This window comes from Cebus imitator, unplaced genomic scaffold (genome assembly GCF_001604975.1).
Source record: "Cebus imitator isolate Cc_AM_T3 unplaced genomic scaffold, Cebus_imitator-1.0 Scaffold392, whole genome shotgun sequence".
Classification (NCBI taxonomy): Eukaryota; Metazoa; Chordata; class Mammalia; order Primates; family Cebidae; genus Cebus; species Cebus imitator.
Genome location: NW_016107707.1, coordinates 367,730 through 390,683, shown reverse-complemented (window position 1 = coordinate 390,683; position 22,954 = coordinate 367,730). Strand labels below are relative to the sequence as shown.

Sequence of the window (22,954 nt, the reverse complement as noted above, 5' to 3'; positions counted from 1 at the left end):
TGTGTGTGTGTTGGGTTTGTTGTGTGTGGGCGGTTTGTGTGGTGTGTGTGTGTTGAGTTGTGTGTGGGCGGTTTGTGTGGTATGTGATGTGTCCATTTGTATGTGTGGTATGTGTTGTGTTGGTGTGTACTGTGCATGGGTGTGTCGTGTGTGTTTTGTGTGGTAATGTGTGTGTTGTATGTGTGTGCGTGTAATGGGGAAGAGCAAAAAGAAGCAAATAACAAAAATTAATCTAGGAATTTTGGGCTTTTGAAGCGAAACATGCTATTTGGGTTTTCTCCACCTTTATTTTTGCATTCTTTATCGTTTATATCGGAAGTGGAGTATGTCAGGATATCTCTGTATGTCTTTGTTAAAAGCAAAGACCTTTAACTTTTAAAATAGAATTGTGTAATACATAGAAAAGCTCCATAATAATTTCCTTAACTCTTTGAAAACGCTGGATTTTAAGTAAGAATAAGATAAACCAAGAAAATAAAAATCGCTTGGTCTGTAAGTTTATATGTTGAAGTTAAATAATAATGTGATAATAAGCCATGGGAAACCTTTAGGAGTAAACTTTGTGTAATAACCTAAAAAGCCATAGTCAAAATTATATCCATTATGCCTCTCAAACAGCCTCTTAAATCAATGGATGGATTTCTAAGTAAGTAGCTGTTTTTTCAAGTATAGTACAGTTATACATCTTAGCTCTCTGTTTAGAGCATCACATTTTTGAAATAGTTCTTCAGAGCTATATAGACCTGGATAAGATGTCATAAAGAAAATCTCTGCAGTGCAGACTGACCACTACATTCTTCATGTGTCTAACAGCTACATTTATGTCATCTGCTCATTAGAAATGGGCTATTCTAGAAATTTCTGCCTTGGTATTTAAAAACCACATAACTCTAGAGATTGATTTGAACTTTTGGGCAAAAGATCAAATTAATAAGTCACAACACTGATCATTAAACTCACACACACATATTCTTTGCTATTCTGTGTAAACTTCAGTACCATTTATATACTGTACATGTGACCTTTGATAGAAAAACAAGGTGTGAGTGCTCACATGGATCCACCACCCTGCATCCTCCCCTTGCCCCCAAGGCCCACCTTCCCTCCACTGCGTTTTTACTGTGGCACTTGCTGGATGCTGTCCTGGCAGGCCAGGAGTGGGCCAGCGTGTGTAACCCAATGATGCCCTGCATCCTTTTGCTGGATAGGTATGATGGCACTGGCCTGGAGGACGTCTGGCACAGCTGAGAGCACTGAAGTTAAATTCCCTATGGTGGAAGGTTTGCAGAGAGCTGAGGTTGTTCCCGATCTCCTGCTTGTAAGCTGCCGCCAGTAAAAGTCCTGCCCAACAGAGATCGATTTCCTACTGATTATGTGCTTGAAATACTGGTTGGACTGGCTGTGTCACTGAGACCTTCAGATGGAATTTCTCTCACCCCTGGACACTGGGATTGGCTCTCGCCTTGTCTCTCTAGCCGTAGCCTGCCCTGGTAGGTCAGTCACCACTTAGTTCCTCTGGGCTTCTTTTGTTATTCATGCCCAGCCATTATGGGAACAGCATCAGTGGGCTTTTGCTTTATCTAGGCTAGATGAAGACCTTTGGCTGTAGATGAGCTGTCCATGACGCAGGTTTGTACGTCAGCTCAGCCTTATTCTGGGAAATCATTAATCCTTAACTGTGATGACTCTGCAAAAGTAGTCACTGACCACTCATGCAGATGCTTGAGAGTGATCACATTCTCGTAGTGATATAAGGTTGTTTTAAATCATGAGCCAATTTTCCCATGACTCTTGTAGCCCCTTGAGCTTGAAACTTGGGCTAACACTAGCTTGCTCCTCTTACCAGCTTGAGCTCAGCTACTGAGATCCCTGCACAGGCTTAAGTCAGCATGTGATGGGAGAGAATGCTCTGGACAAGGCATGCATGCCATCCTAAAAGGAAACACAAGTCCTTGACAGTTTCCTTTGGGCAATCAAACCTTTGAAGGAACCAGGAAGATCTTGGCTAAGAGACTAATGAGGCTTTGTCCTGTCCTAGTCACACCTTTTCTGTTGTTTGTTTGTTTTTTGATGCTGCCCCGAGGTTTCCTTCTGTCTGTGAGAAGGCAGAGTTATCATCCCTTTTCCTAACTTCTTTTTCAGTCTGTTGGCCTTCTGATGTCATTGAACATCTCAGCTTGCATCATTAAGTGTACTTTGTCATGTGGTCTTTTCTTCACGCCATGCATGTTGTATCTTCATATCATTTCCATGATGTTATGAGTTGGCAAGGGGGGTTCACAAAATAGTACTCACTTTACTCCAAAAGGCACCTGGGAATCTGAGACTGAGTCATCAAAACAACATAATCCGTATTTTGCCTGAGAAGCTTGTTGCAAAATCTGTCGGACAGTATGGTATAAAGTTCCCACTTATGGCTAAAAAATGTTTTAAATTGTCAAAATTGTCATTTCTATACATAAAGATTGAAAGCAATATTAAAATGAAGCCGGAACTTGTATCAGAAGATTCAAATTAAGTCATGGAATTCATTTGACCAGGATCTTATTCTGAAACTGCGTTTTATACGGTTGTTCTGTTAAAGTACTTTTCTCCTCAGAAAAGATATAAACGTGCACAGGTATTAGCGCTCATGTGATTTTGATGCAGCCGTCTCTAACTCCCAGACCCTTGCTTTGTCATTGTCTCCCAAATTGTGTAGCTAAAAAGCATGTTGATAAATTTCTTACCAGATGGGATTATGCCAATTTACACTCCCACCAGCAGTAAAGAACATATTAGCTTTACGACTGTGATACCTGCTTTGGAATTTATTATTTCCGAGGCTACTGTAAGTAATCTATCCATTTCCTTCATCTCTCAAGGCTGGTGAAGATCGCCTGACTCACTGAATTCTGGCTCAGACACTTTCTGCTCCCCACCCCCAGCATGTTCTATTCTCCTCTTTATAAGGACTTTTCTCACCTTCTCTGCAGACTCCCCCCTTGCTTGGATTTGATGAGATTACTTCGTACTTTAATTGGAAACACAGAATCTTCATCTTTGCATTACAAAGAGCCCACCTGCACTGTCTGTTGCTCACTGTTTGCCTCCCCTCTCAAAATGGAGAGCGGCTCCCTGACCATTTCCAAAATGAAGTTCCCCTTGGCACCCTCTCACTACTGGAGGACTTGGCCCCTGCAGTCCTGACCTCTCCCTTGCTGCTACTTTCCCCCTCCCTCACCATGCTTCCGGTACGCACACTTTCCTCCCACTCTTCAGAAACATCAGGCATGCCCCTGTCTCAGGGTCTTTGCACGTGCCCTGATGGATATGGACTACTCTGTGTCTAGATGGTCATGTGCTCCACATCATTGTGATGTAATGAGGTAATTAAGGATTGCCCAACTGTTACACTCAGAGGGAGAGCCCTTCTCTGATCATTCATCACTTTCTATTACATCACCTTTCTGGTTTGTTATCACAGGACTTAGCCAGAGCTGACATTGTCAGTGTATTGCATTTCTTACTTTTGGACTCAGTGTTTCCATTCATGATGATGAGGAAGTCACCGTGAGAATATAAACTCTTTGAGAAAAGAATGGTTTCTGTCTTGTTCATTATTCCATCCCCAAATTCTAGAGTAGTACCTGGTGGGGAAAAAAAGTATGGCATGAGAGTTAACTTTGAATTCCATTTGATCTTTCTGTAGTACTTACATTCCATTGAACATTTAGATGTTCAGTCCCCTGGAATTTATCTTGGTGTAGGATGTGATGCAGCTATACATTTTTGTTCTATTTCTTTCTTTTGAGACAGGGTCTTGCTCTGTTGCCCAGGCTGGAGTACAGTGGCACAATCATGATTCATTGATACTTCCAACCTCCAGGCTCTCATGATCTTCTTGCCTCAGCCTCCTGAGTAGCTGTGACCACAGGGAGAGGCCACTACACCCACCTTTCTTTCTTTCTTTCTTTCTTTCTTTCTTTCTTTCTTTCTTTCTTTCTTTCTTTCTTCTTTCTTTCTTTCTCTCTCTCTCTCTCTCTCTCTCTCTTTCTTTCTTTCTTTCTTTCCTTTCTTTTTTCTGTAAAGATAGGGTTTTATTATGTTGCCATACTGGTCTCGAACTTCTAGCCTCAAGCAATCCTCCAGCCTTGGCCTCCCAAAATGCTGGAATTACAGGCATGAGCCACCATGCCCTGTCTAATTATTTTGTTCTTAAATGCTTAGTTGTTTGTCCCAATACTTACCAGTTTATTCTTCCACATTAACTTTAGAATCATTTATCAAATTCCTAAAAGTATAGCTTGTGTTGTTTGCTGTAATTATGTGCATTTAGCACTACTTTGGCAAGAGCAAAGCTCTTAACATTCCTTGCTAAACTTACTCCGCTTTTTGAAAGTGCGATGCTTTTAGAAGTGGGATCATTGCTCCATTAATTTTCTAGCTGTTTTTCCCTGGTATGTAGGAAGGCTTATGGTCAATTTGTATATAACTACCTTTAAGTATGCATGTATCGAAATTACATCTAGCCAGTCTAATCTTTCATGATTTTCTACAGTTGAGTTAATCCTGACGATTTTAGTCTTACAATCATATTGCTTATAATGATAGTTTTTATCTTAATTTTCAGTTGTTATTATTCATATTTCTGCTTTACTGCATTGACTTCAGAACATCCAGAACAATGATAACCAGTGATAACAGTGTTAATATCAGCCCATTTTTTGTTATAATGGATGCTTCTTGTGGCCCATGATGAAGGAGGACTTGTACTTTTAGTTTAATATAACAATTCCTTATTCTTTTACTTCCATTATTTTTTGTTCCTGATGCATAAATTAATATCTTTAAGTCCACCAACACCACTATGCATTTTGTGCAATTTAGAAATTCACATCAGGCATGTGACCAGTAAGCATGTTAGTGCCAATACTGTCTATGCAGAAGAGCAAGAACAGTGTGAAATAAAGCAATGCGAGCATTTATACGAATGTGTATCCATGCTAAATCTGGCTTTAGGCTTAACTGTATTAAAAAGGAATTGACAAACTGCCACTGTATTTCATTACAATATTTCTTATTTTACCATCTTCAGCACTAAGAGCTTTACCTATTACCAATGTTAATTAAACAAATTTCTCCAATTTTCTATCTGGTTTTAAAACACAATGTTTTATTCTCTAAACTTCTCAACTTTCTGTTTCTTCTGCATGTGCATGAAGATAGACATACAGAGAAACAAAAAGAAGTACATATGCCTTACACAGACATGCTTGGACTTTCTGTTTTTTCCTAAATTTTCTGTTTTTTAAGTAATCAGTCATTTTACTTTAGGACAAAAATTTAGCATAGGCCGTAATTTGAATCAACTTTTAGATCAAATCTGAATTAGACAGAATTACTCCTATTTAGTAGACATCTTCTTTGGCATATTTTATATTCAAAATTATTCACTGCAATTATTCTTAGTAATATTAAATTTTGCAAAAGCCTAAGAAGCAAGAAATCCTCAACTGCCTTTCAAGTGTTAGCATTATATATGACAACCATTATACAGTTTATAGAAATATGTTTCCTCATAACTTTTTGACTAGAAATGAGCCAGATATACAATGAACATCAAAAGAATTTTAAGGTTTTAAATTACACAAAAAGTTCACCTACAGGATTTATTGTATTTACATTTACTCAAATCTTTCATTCTTTAACAGTTTATCTAGATTAATTCTGAGAACTATTATACAAAGCTAGTTATCATTTCTAGTTACTTCCTTGTTAGCTATTTTTTAATTCATCTGTGAATATCAGGTGTTCACTTATGTAAGAACCTTGAGATTAAATACATGAGTATTTTGGCCAGTAACTCAGAAGATTCAGCTGTTTTCATTAAATCAGCAACCCTAAATTAGTCATTTGTGAAACAATGTCACATAAACAAAGATCATTTTGTTTTGGCTGAGTTATAATTTTATAACCTGTGCCAAATCCTGACACCTCAAAATATCTAACAGAGACAAATATAAAACCCAGACAAAAATGTCTGCTGACAATTTTGAAGACACCTCTATTTTCATCTTTTACTTTGGAACTGTAGCAATGAGAAAACAATACAAATCCACCAGTTTACTCACAGGTTTACATGCTTAAACTTTATTTGTTCTGATAGGTAATCCAATGAAGGCTGTGAACCACAGTTTTAGGTAAAGCAGTTTCCAGTTTTATTTTGAAGGCCAGACTTGGCTCCAGAGATTGCTGGGGCCAAACAGCACTGCAGAAGATCGTCACTTAGTTTCATCCCACTTTCCTATTTAACAGCAAAATGAGGTCCGTAGGGAGCCCAAACTTCTCCAGATTCTCAGGAATACCGGGGCCCAACAGTATTATAAAAGAAATCAGCTTATCAAATTCTGATTTCCTATTACTACGTTGATACACACACAAACAATCACCAAAACACAATCCAACTGCTGCAGCAACCAACACATTTCTGGTCACGGAACCAAAATCTGTTGCTGAAATACCAGGGGTTTAGTCTAGGTCTGGCTGCAGGCCACACAGAAAGCCCGTCACTGAGATGAGTGTTGCCAAGGCAGAAGGCTTTCTTCAGCTGCTTCAGCTGAAGACATGGGAGATCAGTCTCAAATCCGTCTCTTCAGCCAACTAAAATTAGAGGTTTATGTGCAATTTTTGCTATTACTTTTAGTGGAAAAAAAACAAAATTACTTTTGCACCAACCTAATGTATTAGCAGGGAAAAAAATTATATATGGGAAAACAGGAATTAGGGAGGGCTAAGGAAGAGGAGACGGTCAACAAGAAGCAGATCAGGCCATCGTGACGGGTGAGGGTCCGGCGTCATGGTCCAGATGTGGTGAGCCAGTAGGTTTCAGCTCTTTGATACCATCTGAGGGGCCTGATGGTTGGTTTCCTGAGAAAAGGACTCAGGTAAGACAAATGTAAGTGTCTCAGGTTTGAAGAAGGGGAGGGTCAATTTCTAAGGTTACTCAAAAGAAACTGTAAACAACAGTTCCATGGGACAATTGGGCTAGTTTCAGAATAATTAAATCAAGTGAGTTAACATATTTATCAAGCTAGCTAGTATTTGAACTGACATTTGTGTGCGTGTGCGTGTGCGTGTGTGTGTGTGTTGAGAACATTTCAAATTTATTCTCTCAGCAACTTTGAAATGTATAAAACTCTATTATTAACTATATTCACCATGCTCTTCAATAGAACTTAGAACATGTTATTCCTTCCTAACAGATTTTTTAAAAATAATAGGGAAGTCCTTTATTTTATTATGTGACAACATATAGCAGCTGCCTAACCACACAGTGTAGATATGAATAGGGAAGATGGCTCAGAAATAGCAATACTAGTGACTCAAGTAGTCACCTTTATATGATAAAAGGAATAAAGTTTTGATTGATTTAAAGGAGTTTTAAAGTGCCTTTTTTTATTGAGTAGATTAGTTTTATGTTTTCTTAAATGAATTATTGTATTGAACCAAAAATAAACTAAGTGTAGTTTGTTCACATAATGAATCTACCTGCGAAGACATGCTTACAAATCACCATTTGATAATCATTGCCCCATTCCCCCATCCTCCATTTGCTATAACCACTGTTCTATTCTCTGCTAATATGAGTTCGATTGTAGATTCCACAAATAAGTGAGAATATGTGGAATTTATCTTTCTGTGACTGGCGTAATTCACATAGTATAATGGTCTCGAATTCCATCCATGTTTTCCCAACTGACAGAATTTCTTTCTTTATTAAGACTGAATAGTATTCCATTGAGGTGGTGGTGGTGGTGTATGTGTGTGTATCATTTAAAAATCCATTTATCTGTTGATGGACACTTAGGTTAATTCTGTAACTTGGCTACTGTTAATAGTGCTTCAGTGAGCTTAGAGGTGCTGACATCCCTTTAGCAAATTGATTTCAAATCTTTTGGGTAAAAACCCAGAAATGGGATTGCTGTAGCGTATGGTAATTTTATTTTCTGTTTTTTGAGTTTTCCATAATGGTCACACTAATTTGCATTCCTACCAACAGTGTGCAAGGGTGTCCTATTTTCCACATCCTTGCCAACATTTGTCTTTCATCTTTTTGATACTAGTCATACTGACAGGTACTAGATGTTATCTCATTGTGGTTTCGATTTGTGTTCCCCTAATGATTAGTGATGTTGAACTTCTTTTCATGTCTTTTTGGCCATTTGTAATGGCCCTTTATCTTTTGAGAAATGTCTCTTTAGGTCCTTTGCCCATTTTTTAAATTCAGATTTTTTGTTTGTTTGCTTTCCCGATATTGAGTTGTTTGACCTCCTTAATATTTTGGATATTAACCCCGTGACTTGCATATATTTCTTCCAGTCTGTTGGTTGTCTCGGTACAGTGTTAATTGTTTCTGGTGTAGAAGATTTTTAGTTTGATGTAGCCTCGTTTCTCTATTTTTGCATTTGTTGCATGCAATCAATTTTTAAAAATCATTAAAATAATTATTTAGACTAATGTCATGTACTTTTCCCCATGTTTTCTTTTCGTAGTTTAACTGTTCATAGTTACATTTAAGTTTTAATCAATTTTGAGTTGATTTCTGTATATGGTGTGAAGTAAGGGTCCAGTTTCATCCTTCTGAATGTGAATATTTAGTTTTCCCAGTATTATTTATGGAAGAATTTCATTTGTGTCTTTTTTCATTTCATATACAGTCTCTTAAATAGATTAACAGATTATATATCTTCTTTTGTGTGTATTTTGTCCTAACATGAACCAAGTGGATCTCTCTCTTTTTGTATGTTCTGCAGTGGATTATATTGTATGGGAAATTTCTATACTGGAAAGGGTTGATGTTCCTTTAAGTATTTAAAGACTTACCCATAAATATATCATTTATATGAAATTTTTTTGGGGGAAGATTTTATAAATGCATGCTACTTTGAAAAGGATCTTTAGTAACATTTTCCACCCTGGCACACAGGGCTTCAGTTTCTGCAATGCTTCTTGGTCTCTAGGTTTTCTGCTTGCATTAATCTTGAGGATTCATGTTTTTTTAGGAAGATGCCATTTTTATTTGGACTTTCTAATCTAACCCCTATGTTGGGTTGTTCTGCAGTGTGCAAGTATATCCATGCCGACCCCCAAAGGCTGAGGAAGCTGTGAGGCTAAAGAAAGAGGCTGACAAATGCAGTTTCTTAGAAAGACACATTTAATGAGAACTTGTGAATAGGGGCCATGTCTTTGTCTCAGGCAGCAGTGAGACAAGGTGGTGGATCCTCACACCACTGCCCTCGATCTAGGGCTTATACACCATAGGGAGGGAATGTGTAGGACAGTTAAAGTTGACCTGTCAGGGAGAGGCAAGAATGCTATGTAAATCTGCCTAAGGGCAGGATTTATGGTAAAGGCTCTTTTGACCTAAGGCCAACATTTATGGTAACAGTAGAAAAAGTAGAAATCTTAGAGGCATTCCTGGAACAGGGGTTAATCAAAAGTCAAAATGGCTGGTTACCATCGAAAATGGGGTTGCTTTAGGCTCCACATGGGTGGTAACATCAGCAAAGTGGCAGACTAAAAAGCTCCAAGCCCTTGTCCTCTCACAGAAACATCAAAACAAAACAAAAACTAGAAGCTATCTGAAACAACCTTGTAGAAGCTCTGGGAATCAATTTAAGGTTCACAGTAATCAATCAAATGCCCAATCAAGAAAAAAGCTATATTAAAAACAATAGGAAAGTTTTGTGGCATTTTTCACTTGCCATTTCCCCCACCCACATCCTATGGCAGGGATTGTTTTGGTTTTGAGCAGGCAGCAGCCTAGTTCCCAGTACTCCCTCTCCTACCAGAGGAAGCAGAGCAGATCTTATTTGCAAATTATTGTGTACATATGTTCCAAACTATCTGGACAATGCCTGAAGGACTGAAGCAAGATGTTCATCTCAGCTTTACCTAACTCAGAATGCAAGCAAAAGAAGGGTCAGGCAGTGCTCATAAAGGCTACAGGGTGAAGACAAACCTGAAGATGGCTGGGATGTGAGATTTTGGATGGAAGCATAACATAGACCATTTAAAGCCCAAAAGAGAAGCTGGGATGAGACTCTTAGATAAATTAGATCTTTCAAAAACAGCCACAGAGATAGAGGTACTTAAAAATCCATTCGCATGCGTAGGCAAGAGGCATGCTGGGAAGAGTCCTAAAGAACCTCCAAGTTTTGCTTTTGCCTAATCCCTAGGCTCAGAGGAAAGTGTTTACAAAATGCCCCAGGACATAACAAATCTGCAAAGACTGAGATAGAAGGCTGTTCTTTTTTTTGTTTGTGTGTTTTTGGTCTGTTTGTTTCAGCTCTTGGCACTTAAAGAAATTCTTATTAAAACATTTTCCAGGCATGGTGGCTCATGCCTGTAATCCCAGTGCTTTGGGAGGCCAAGATGGGAGTATCAGTTGAGATTAGGAGTTTTAGACCAGCCTGGGCAATGTGACAAGACCCCAACTCTACCAAATAAATAAATAAATAAATTTTAATAAAGAAAGAAAAAATCTAGCCAGGCATCGTGGTACATGACTGTAGTCCCAGCTACTTGGGAGGCTGATGCAGGAAGATCGCTTGAGTCCAGGTGTTTGAAGCTACAGTGAGCTGTGGTCACACCGCTACACTCAGCCTAGGCAATACAGTGGGATCCCATCTGTAGTAAATGAATGCATAGATAAATAAATTAAAAACATTGGCTAAACATGAGCTAAAGCAACAGAGACTTCACTGATTAAACTGGGCAAGAAATAATGTTTTCAAAAAAAGTTTAGAAATGACTCAAAACAAATGAAGTGATAAAGTTAAAAGCAGCAAACCCTAGGCAAAGGAAAGAATCTGATTTTCAGGGTGACGGCATTATAATAATGAAATGCCCAATTTTCAGGGGAGAAACAGCACAAAGCGTAAAAAGAAAGAGGAAAACATGGCTTAGTCAAAGGGACAAAATAAATTGGCAGAAATCTAAATATTGGTCTTACTAAAGACTTTAAGTAATCTCTTTATTCAAATAGGTAAGGGAAAACATGGACAAAGAGCTAAAGGAAACAGGGAAAAAAGATAATAGCCATCCTGTTTTTTTGTGGTTTTGACGTGTATTTCCTTAAACCACAATGAGATGCTACATCACACACATTGGGATGCCTATTATAAATGTATTTTAAAATGAAAAGAACAAATGTTGGTAAAATCAAGAAAAAATGGGAATCCTTAGGGATTGCTGATGGGAATTTAAATTTATTCAGTCACTGTGGAAAGCATTATGGTGGTTCCTCAATATTTAAATATAAAATTAGCATATTATCCACAATTCCACTTCCAGATATATACAAAAGAGGTGACCCAAACAGATATTTGTACGCCAATGTTTATAGTGGGATTATTCATAGTAGCCAAAAAATGGAAACACTCCGAATGTCTACCAACAGATGAATGGTTAAATCAAATATGTTATATCCATAACATGGAATGTTTTTCAGTTTTAAAAAGGTATGAAATTCTTGTACGTGCTACAACATGGGTGAACCTCAAAAACAATGTGGTAAGTGAACTAAACCAGGCAGAAAAGGACAAACATTTCACTTATCTGATTCACTTATATGTGGTGACCAATAGAATAGGTCAATTCATAGAGATAGTATGTGGACTAGAGATTACCTGGGCCTGGGGTTGGGGTAATTGATGTTATTATTTAAAAGGTACAGAGTTTCTGTTTGAGATGATGAAGAAGTTCTGGAAATGGATAGTCGTTTTGATTGAACACCACTGTCAATGTGCTGAGGCATACACTTAAAAATCACTAAAATGAGACATTTTATATTGTGTGTATTTCATTTTCATTAATTTTTTCATTTTATGTTTGTGTTTAATTCACTGGTTTGGATGCAGTTTGGTTTTGCTATGTCTAATAAAGCTCAGTTACATATCTGTTTTATCCCCTCAATTATCTATCATCTCCTCTGTTTTCAAAGCTTCGTTTTTCTACCTCTGCCTTTGAGTAGGTTTTACAAGTTTGCCCTCTACTTTCTACTCAAAGTAGGGTCACCCTGGTTAGCATCATTATCTGGGAGCATTATCTGGGAATTTCAGAATTAAAGAACCACCCAATTCTAGAATCTGAATTTTAACAAGATCCCTCAGAAACTTATGTTCCCATTAAAATGTAAGAAGCCTTCCATGCCATTAAAGGATTTTCAGCCATGTTAATTACGTTGTCTTTGTCTTCAGAACAGATTTCAATTTGGCATTTGTGGCTGGGGTTTCTTGCATTCATCTCTCAGTGTTATAGCTTCTTCTGTCTATGTCTTCATTTCAGAATGTTCTTTTGTCTCCCTGTTTGTTCTTCTTGAAAAGAGGCCGTATCCACTCATACCTTTTAGTAACCACTCACATCATCTGTATTTTTCAGCTTTCACTTTCTGTGCTTCCATTGCTTTTCATAGGACACCTCTTTTATTCAGAATGTTTGTGCCTAGGTGGGACAGATTCATAGAAGCAAAGTGACTTTCTAGTGATTATGGAAACAGTGGTCTTGACTTCAGTTTCACTATCATGGTGGAAGCTGTGGCCTGTAGGATAGAAGTGTGAAGATCAGGTTAAGGCGCTCCATTTGCCTGATTGTCACTTAACTAGGGTAGGTCTTTCTGTCTGGCTGCTGAATTATAGCTAAGTCATGAAGTAAGGCATACTGTGTGGTACTTTGGGTAGAGTCTTGAGTGACCTTTTCTATCCTGGCATGCATGTCTTCCTCCAGCTGTGACAACTCACCTTCTAGCCTCTGGGTTCCATGCATTTGACCATATTCCCCCAACCACATTCATCCAGGGACTTGTGTCCTCTGAGGCTGGAGACACAGACAGCAAGCTATTATTTTTGCCCTGTCTCATGGCAGTTTGCGTGGTGATGGGGGTAGTCTATAATCTGTGTAACTACCAGCCAGTCACAGTGGGCTATTGACTGGAACATTAGAAGAGCTATATGTTTTAATATTAGTTCATTTAAATTAATTTAAAAGAATTAATTTTAAATGTAGATCAAAATAGTCACACATGGTTGGTTATGTTTTGGACTGCAGTTCTAGATTGTGAAACCCCGAGTACCGTAATTAGATCCAGACAGTTGGAGTGACTCCAACTACTTTAGTGATTGCTTCAAGCTGTTTTCTCTTTTCCTCTTCAGAGGGTTGAACCTGCGGTGTGTTAAGAACTTCTCAGTCCGCTCTCTGGGCAGTTCCTTTCTTTCAGGTGTTCTAGAATCTGGCATACACTTTTTGCTCTGTTTGGAGTACTGTTGCCATATTCTTTGAAAATCAAGCAGAGGTACATCGGGCCTGTCTCATTTGCCTATTGGGACTACTCATTCACAAAAATTAGTATTCCTAAATGGTCGTGGAGTTATGCTTCAGTATAGAAACAGATGCTCCTATTTTAGAAAAAATGCTGTTTGCTAAGGGTTTTGCTAGCTTATAACACTCCTCGGAAGTATCAGGTTGTGATTCCTAGTAATGACAAGAGAATTTATGCCTTTATATGTGTGCAGTTACTTGTGCTGATTATTGTACCAGTTATCTGCTGCCACAAGAGTACTGTGTAACAGTCAGCTAGAAAGCCTCAATGCATACAGTGACCCCAAAGCGCTCATTGCTTGTGTGTCTGGGTTGTTAATGAGCGTCTCTGCTGGTTCTGGCTGGCTCTCTCACAGACTGGGTGGAGGGGACCCATTAACCTGCCCAGGGTGGTCTCTGGAAAGATGAATGGTTGCCTGTCTTGTTCTCCGTGTTCATTCTTCTGAAACCAGCAGACACTTCTGGGCCTGGCTTTCTCACGGCAGAGGCAGAAGCGGAAAATCCCAGAAAGAGAACACATTGTGGGACCTAAGTATGGGACTGGCACATGGTCACTTCCAGCCATTTATATCAGATAAAGCAAGTCACAAAGTTGGCTCACCCTCAAGAGGTGGGCACACAGCCAGCTCCTCTTTGGTGAGACGGGTTGTAATGACATGGCTGAGAGTGGATTCTGGAAAGAGGAAAGGAATGGGCTGCTGACACTCTCAGCTTACCACAATGATTTTCCAGCAGCACCCTCAAGGAGTTTCCATAGCAAAAGCCTTTGGACAGTTCTGTGAATGTGTTTTCTTAGACATATTGTAAAGCAAAACAAAAATCGGGATAACCAAAATGTTGGCCTATGTCCTGTGACTTCTTCACATTGAATGATAAGCATTTGGTCCAGAAAAATGCTTGGCCTGAATTACTCGACTTAGGTCCTCCCTCCTATCACCTGAGTTCCTTTTCTTCGAAAAATAAATGATAGCTTCCCCCACCAGCCAATGCCTCCTGCCTCAGGGGAGTGAGAAATGAAGATGGCAGTGACTTGCTGTAGGGTGACTGCACAGGGTTAAATGGTTACCTATGAAGCAGTACCTTGGCTGTGGTGCTGACCCGTGGCCATAGACACAACTCTTGCCCAGATTTCTTGAACACTTGTGCATCTTGAGTGCAAGCCAGAAGTCACACCAGAGGAGCTACCATCTTGCTTCCAAGTCCTGTTAGCTTTATAAGATTGTGATGAGAGATCCAGGACTCCACTGAAGGCAGCGTTTTCTTTGTGGTCCTCCCTGCAGCTGAAGCCAGAAAGCTCTCACACACTGACATTGGATTCAATTCCACAGGACTGAATTCTGCAGGTAAGAACTGAATTCTGCGACATACACTCACAGAGACCACTCGACCATAAAAAAAGGGGATTCTTAGCCTCTTGACCAGTGAGCCCATGGAGGCTCTGAGAGTCCATACCATGCACAGCCAGAGCTCGTGCGGGGAGTGCTTCTCAGCGGGAAGGTGTACCCACTGACTCTTATATTTGGGACATAAAGCCACGAAGGTCACCTGTTTCTCTTTCCATGTTTTGCTCGAGTCCCACACTTCAGCTTATGCCTGGTCCTCTTCTCACGAAGTCATTTATTCTTTGAATATTTACAGGACACTTACTCTGCCTGTGTGGTCCGGGGGCGGAGGAGGGAGCGGCTGCCGTCCTAGGTACTGTGGAGAGGACCCTGGATGGGGGAATAAAGTCCTGCTCCTGTGGGCTCACCTGGGGGTGAAAGAGGGGCCAGCAAGCTCGCAAATAATGGACGTTCTGATGTGTAGGTGTAATGAAATGTAATGAAAACATTAAAAAGGAGGAAGCTGAGGAGAGATAGAGACCAAGATAGTTTAGTTCCAGAAGCTTCTCTGAGAAAGCTGGTCCAGGACGTTGCCATCCACTGAGCAGCCAGGGACATCAGAATCAGTGCTTGCACTGGAAATTTTAATCTTTGCTCTCCATTGTTTACAGTGGATCAAAAATATTCACACAACTGGGGATTGCTAGAGTCATACATTGCTGGATTCACTCTAAGTATGAGTCCCAGAGTCTGACCACACCCAGCCTTCCCCAGCAGCACTGACAAGGAGCACTTTCTACCTAGGTCAACAGGTGGACGCTTCAGACAGAAGTCTGTCAGAGTAAGCATGTTTCTGACCATCAGACAGCAGCATTTCCACAGCCGCTCTACCAGGTGACATGCAGAGTAGTTCATATTTGTGCAATTCATCAAGACTTTGCATCCCCCCTTATGATTTATCAATTTGTGAATATTTAAAAAATAGAAACGCTGATTCCAGAAACTAGTTCACAAACTTGAAACAATTGAGACAAAATGAAAATGCTTCAACACACTGACATCCATGAATCTTGACCTCTGACTCAGGATTTCTCACTCAGGTGTGCAGGGAACGGTCTCTAAGGGCAGTTGAAGGCAGCGCCCAAAGACGGTGCACCACCATGTATCTCAAAATATGATTTTACACTTACTAGAGCTAGTGCTCTCCTTACAATTTCATTTCTTACATTTTAATAATTTTAATCCTTTTTTTTTCTTGAGATGGAGTCTCACTCTGTCACCCAGGCTGGAGTGCAGTGGTGCAATCTTGGCTTACTGCAACCTCCTCTTCTGGGTTCAAGTGATTCTCATGCCTCAGCCTCCTGAGTAGTTGGGACTACAGGCACCTGCCATTACACCCTGCTATTTTTTTTTATTTTTAGTAGAGACAGGGTTTCACCATGTTGGCCAGGCTGGTTTCAAACTTCTGACCTCAGGTGATCCCCCTGCCTTGGCCTCCCAAAGTGTTAGGATTTCAGGCGTGAACCACCATGCCCAGCCTAATACTTTTAGTTCTTAAACATACCTTTAGACATATATGTTTGAAAAGTGGATTAAATGTCACTATAGTTACTGCAAGAATAGCATGTAGAATATTTGTTTTCTGTATTTATTCATTATATCTCCAATTTGACATATATAATGAGAATATTATGGGTATATGTGTGTATGTATATACCTGTGATATGTGTATCAATATTTACATCTCTGTCTATATAAATTTATCTACTTTATTGCTCTTCATTCAAAACAATACTCTCACTTCCTGAATAGGCCCTTAAAAGTTGAATATATTTTGTATTTTTAAGGTAAAAGAGGTAATGTAGACGTAGTGGAGCGTAGGGTTCAAACTGCATGCATCTGAATGCCCCACCTGCCTTCCAGCGGCTTTGGGAATGTGGTCAAGCTGCTTACTCTTTTCCAAACCTTGGTTTACTCATCGGCAAAATGGCTATAATAATAAGGCTGTATAACATGGCTGTTGTGAGATCAAACGTGTGTATTAAAGTGCTTGGCGCAGAAGTGGACACTGAGGAAGTGCTCAGCCAGCGTTCCGTAAAGTACAGGTGTGACTGGCGGCTGTCCTGGGTGCTCCGGATGCTGAACGAGCGCCATCCGTGTGACGCTGTCCAGGCCTCTGGTCCTCACTCTTCTATCTCTTCGTCGACTTTTTTGTTTGTTTTTTCTTTCTACTTTCAGCGTTTTCAAAGTGTGACTGCTTGTAAAGAAAGGATGTATTGGACACAGCTGCGTCTTCTGCCCCTTGGCCATTATGTTTCTCTGCTTCTCTGTCAGAAACGTGCCTTGTAGCCACAGAGACGCTAAGCACTGCCGTCTCTCAGTCATAAAACAAGAAACAACCGAAACAAAGACAGGAATCTACGGAAGAGTAATACTGGGAGAGTCTGACCCAGTCCTCTCGGATGCCAGCTGCTGAGCTTCCGAAGGAGTAGCAGTGGAATTCTCCGATCACAGAGGTTGCAGGTGGTGCTAGATGTTGGTTAAATTATTCTGGCGGGACGAAAAATATGTATGTATTTATTGGGGAAAATATAAAACCATGAGTGTGAGTGTTGGGGATGACACAGGCCAGATGTCACTGTGGCCTGTCTGCCCTTGGTTGATGTCCCTGCTCTAGGCTGGAGCTCTCAGTTCTGCCATCTGTGAAATTCCTCTTTCCGCACTGTCCCTGGGTCCATTCACTCAAAAGGCCTGCTCTCCCAACCTGTGCTGCGTTTAGCCAATGTGGATGAAGATTTCGTGGCTCAGAGAGGGGTTGGGGCATGTTTCTGCTCCACAGCTCACTTCAGCTCTCTGCCCCCAACCCCACCCTCTCTCTTTCTGCATTTTCGTCCCAGCTGTTCAGCCAGTTCTTGTATCTTGATGATTACCTTTCGTAGCATGAGCAAGAGCAAGCTCGTGTGCCTCACTGTCCACCCAGAGCGTTTTCTGAGTATTTCTTCCAAATGAAGAAAACCAGTGAGGAGATGTGTCTACCTTATCTGTGACGTAAAAATAAAAAAGGGGGCTCCTTTGCTTTTCTTTTTTGTCGTGTAAATTGACAGTTTGTAATTGTATAGATTTATGGGTGTTGTGACGAGGGAGTTGTGTGGGGAAAAGAATTTGTGGGGTATGCAGTGATGCTACAATTCATGAATGCAATGCGAATAATTAAACCAAGCTGATCAACGTGCCCGTCACCTCACATACTTAACATTGTTTTCTGGCAAGAACATTTGAAGTTTAGCGATTTGAAATGTATTGGCGATATTCACCATGCTGTTCAGTAGAATGCACAAAAACAGAAAACACATTCTCCCAGTTTGCAGTTGTATACCCATTGCTCATCACCTCCCCTTCTCCAGCATCTGTCCTCACCACTCTACTCTCCACTTCTGTAAGTTCATAGTTTTAATTCCACGTACAAGTGAGAACATGTGGTATTTGTCTTTCTAGGCCTGACTTACGTCACTTAGCCTAATGTTCTCCAATTCTATCAATATTGTCACAAATTTCAGAATTTCCTTCTCTCTCTCTGTTTGTTTTGTTTTGTTTTGTTTTGTTTTGCTGTTCTTGTTTTTTTTTTGAGACAGAGTCTCGCTCTGTTGCCAGGCCAGAGTGCAGTGGCGCAGTCTCGGCTCACTGAAACGGGGCCCATTTTATAACCAGCATGACAGTAGAATGAGAAGACTTGGACAGCTATTGAGCTTGGTGTACTTGGTGGGAAAGGGGCATGCCACCAATTCTTCCAGCCTCAGGTTCCCCTTCTGCTCCAATAATGAGACCACTGCACGTGGTGTCCCCAGACAGTTTGGGCATGTTTATGTTCGTGCGTGTGTGTGTGTGTGTGTGTGTGTTTAGGGGTGGTTTGAAAAGTGAATAAGAAAACAGACAGTAAGAAACGGTTATGTCAATTATTGACTCAGTTCAAGTGAATAGGTATATTCCAAAATATATAAGAAAATTTTAAAGTTTGATCATTGTCAGTGATGTTTTTTTTCTCTTCTTCTTCTTCATGAGATTTCATAATTTTAGCAGCACTTTATTCTAATTTTGCATTATAGGCATCTGGTACGTACGTGGGGTTGTCAATCTGCCGTAACACATGCCGGAGTTTAAAAGTATGGGTCTGGAACTTCAGTTGGCTAGAATGTTAAATGCTGTAGAAAAATATGCCAAAGAGCGGTGTGTTGATTTGGGATCGTAGAATGTGATACACTCCTTGACTACACGCATAAGGGGAAGGGTTATGACATTTGGAAGGAGCAGACTTTCACCACTGGCATGGATCTTACTGAGTATGTCTGTATGGCACATGCATGCTATTTGCATTAAAAAATGAGCATTGACCCCGTTTGCTAAATATGTTGACATTTATCCTCACTGCTTCTCTGTCATTGGAAAGTAGAACTTTGCTCAACCTCCTTGCTCAACCAGATGCTAATTGAAGGGCGTACTTCACTCCATTATTTCTGTGCACCAGCATTTAGGGTAAATGAGTCAGGGCCCTCAGCATTGGCACATGTCTGGTGTTGGACAGATGTTTGGGTTAGGCTCTGTTGGTAAGAGTTGGGCTTGCTCTTGTTACCTGCAGCATTACTAGGTTTGTTGTGAATATTCCTAAGGAAGGGCCATTCAGAGAAAGCTCAACACTGGGCTTCAAGCGAGATGAAACCTTGAGGACAGCTGGGGATTGAAGGTGACTCTAAGGGTCTCAGGAGAAAGCAGTCTCACATTTTCATTATCACTCTCTGTCATGGAATGGGCATAGCCAGGACTGCTGGTTACAAAACTCCTGCACAAGCTTTGAGAGGCTGCCGCCTGGAGAGGTGGAGCACACGTTCAGCAAGGCCGTCCGCTGGGGCCTGAGCCACAGCTGCGACTGCGTCCTCAACTCTGCTCACTGCTCCTCCTCTCCCTCTATGATGCTTTCTCATCCTTTGCTCTCCAGTTTGAAAACAGCATCACAGGCCTGTGAACCCTGGCCTTACAGATGCGCTCACTTTCCTCGTTCCTGTCAGTTCCTTCTACGGAAGAGAGTCTCTTGAGCTCCATTCTGCCTTTCAACTCAGGCCATGTCATGTGTCATCACCCACTCCTGGTTTGCTGTCTTTGACTCAGGAACCCACCCCAGTCCAGTCACCTTTGACGGTGGTGGGGAAAGGGCGGGGTTCTAGAGCTGTGTAATGTAAAATATAATAACCCCAATAGCTGCGTTTTCAAAGCAGCTTTGAGAACGCTGGCCTCCCTAAGACGAGGCTGTAGACAGAGTAAGAAATGGGTTCGACGTTTCTAGAAGCATTGTTTCTCAGTGTAGAGCTGGTTTAATTATTGCATGATGGAGCCTTAACTGTGTTTGCGAAGAAATTCTTTCCATGGCTTTAGCTGGCCCCAAGGAAACTTAACCCACCCAATTTTGGTTCATAATTGGTAACATAGAAGCCAGATATTCTCTCTGAAAAGATAGATGATCTCACAGTAAAAAAAAAAAAAAATCTGTAATATTATGATCCAGCCCAACAGACAACTATAATAAAAGAGAAGGAAGCAGAGTGAGGTTTAGAGTTCCAAAATGCACCTGTAGCTACTTTAACACTTCTCATGGAAAGTCAAAGACCTCAACCTTATCTTGATTGGTGGTGTCCCACACATGGGCTTTCTCTGTTCTAGAGAGGTTAGAGAGCCTAGACATTAGAAGAAAAACAGAAATTGAAGGTAAGAACTTCCTTCAAAACCCCTTTCTCTGCCATTGATTGTCCAAAGTCCGTAAGACACAGTGAAGAAATGGGGAATCTAAGGTTTTGGTTACAATATGGTGAGCATAGTTAAGTCACCAAGTGCTGTATACTCAGAAGTTGCTAAGAGGGTAGATTTTGCGTTTTCATCACACACACAAAAAGCTAAATAGGTGATGCAATACGTATGTTAATTACCTTAGTTCAGCTATTTCACAGTATATACATATTTCAAAACATCATGCTGTATATTGCAAATACATATAATTTTTATGTAAGTCAAACAATAATTTTACAAAATATAATAAAATCAAGTTTCTTTTTTTTTTTTTTTCTTGATACATCTGGTCTCTGTTATGCTGAAGAGAGCTTCTTATTTCTCAAGTTTCTCTCGCTGGATAGAGTAAGATGTTTGGCAATGTGTACCTGGGGAGGGGTTCCACAGGGGCTTCTCATTGTTTATCTAGGGGCATCTCCCTGCTGCATCTCTCAGCCCCTCTTTAATACCTTCCCTCACCCTTTGTATTTCAGAATCACCACAACAGCAGCATGCATGATGGACCTCAGGAGATACCCACTGGACGAGCAGAACTGCACTCTGGAAATTGAAAGCTGTGTGTATCCGTGTCTGTGTTTTTTTCTCCTTCTGCTTGTAGTTTAGATCCTTTTGTCCTTATTTAGCATCTTTTTTCAAGGCATCCATAATTTTTTGACATAGCTTTTAACTATCTTAAAAATTGGAGATTTGAGTCTCCACTCTGCAAATTTTACTGTCAGAGAAAGAGAAAGAGAGAGAGAGACTCAGTATAAAAGAGTTCTTCATTCTAATCTGATTGAGAGAGTCTGTTTGCTGTGCTGAAACGTAAGAAAACAAATGCCCCTCATTTCGGTCCATTCAGTGAGAGGAGAGCAAACACCGAGATGCTATTTTCCTGCAATATGCTTCATCACACATGAGTGGTTGCACTGCTGGGACCCTGGGCAGTCGGAGTAAAACTCATTTTCCATCAGGAGCTCGGCTTTACAAGCAGGCTGTTTCTGTATCCCGGCAGTTTTCTTCAATCTGGGTAGTATTCAGATGCTTTATTGATAATTCAGCACTGAGTGCTCCTGTATGAGAGATGAGAGCTGCATCCGTAACATCCAGCCACGTCCCTCCTGCTGCCCGAACCACACCGCCTGGCTTGTCTTGGATATTGTTTTTGTTGTTGCTTATCTTGGCCTATTATGAACTGGTTTATAGCTGGTCTCAATTGGATTTAGGCTTGTCAATATTTATATTGAATTTTGGGGGGATAAATGACTTTGACTTTGCAGTACCACTTGATAAGACTGTGGTGGGAAGCGAATGTCTTTGTGAATAAACGTACTGAGAAGCTGCACTGGCGGTGGGCTAGGGTAGATCCTGGGTGGGACTGGCCCACGGTGCCCCCCACTTCCACCTCACATCACTGTCGTGTTTTCAGAGCTGTGCTTTTACAGAAGATGAAAGACATAAAGCCATGTCAGGTGATGCATAGTTGAATTCTCTGGGGTCATTTACCTTAGAGGTATAAGGCTCAGGAGAAAGATGATTTCCCAGTATTTGAAGGACGATCTTAAGAAGTTAACTGGCTTCAGTGTGGCCAGAGGGCACAACTCCAATGAGTCAGTGGAAGTTTCAGGAAGGCCAGTTTGGAATCTAAATAAGGCAGCAGCTCCAGTTTCCGCTGTCAGGGCACACGGTTCGTGACAACTGAGAGAGGGGACTCTGCCACTCTGCGTGGGCGGGGGGGTGTGATGAGCAGGATGGTCTGCTGTAGAAGAGGTTCCCTCCATGTGCGAGGTCCCTTCTCTGCAAAGAATCCATGGTTGAAGTATTTCAGTGGAAGGAGGGATTCTCCTGATTTCCTTGTGATCTGACTACACACATCTGTGTGTTGGGAATAGACAAAAGATAATTCCACACTTAAGGGCAAAATCATCACCCCACAAATTTATCCAGCAAATACTTGCTAGACATCAACTCTATGTAGGCATGGTTGTAAGCACAGGGATATTTAGAGATGACAGACAAAACACCTGCCTTCGTGGAACTTACAGTCTAAACAAGACAGGAAACCATTAGAACAAAATCAAATAGTGGTAAGTGCTTTGAAGGAAGTAAAGTCTGATAAAAGCATTGTAAGTGGTGGCGAGGTTGCCTGTGAGATGGAATGCCAGGGAAGGCTTCTGCAAGAAGGTTTTATTTCAGCCAAGATGCAGATGTGGGAAAGAATGACCTATGTGAAGATCTGGAGGTGTGTCCCTGGACAGGACCCAGAATCCCTGAGCACAGCATGCTGGTCTGAGCTGTATAAGAGACCAGGGAGGCCTGCCTGGGTGAATGAGGAATAGGGGCTGAAGGCCCACAGGGGCCTGGCTGTAGGTTCTTAGGGTTCTCATAAGGAGTTTGGATTTGTTTTGCTATTAATAATTTCACTGGGAAGCATTTGCAGGTTTTAAGCAGAGTATGCCACT

The 22,954-nt window shown here is 40.8% G+C and overlaps 1 protein-coding gene across 3 annotated transcripts in view; it reads left to right on the top strand.

The window, feature by feature from the left end:
• Nucleotides 1-22,954, top strand: part of GABRB3 (gamma-aminobutyric acid type A receptor subunit beta3) — a 344,831-nt gene that overhangs the window by 284,772 nt on the left and 37,105 nt on the right. For all 3 annotated transcript variants that reach the window (XM_037731338.1, XM_037731339.1, XM_017508495.2), the window contains one exon: nucleotides 20,987-21,069. In XM_037731338.1, coding sequence (XP_037587266.1) covers nucleotides 20,987-21,069 — 83 coding nt within the window. The remainder of the gene's footprint in view (nucleotides 1-20,986; nucleotides 21,070-22,954) is intronic.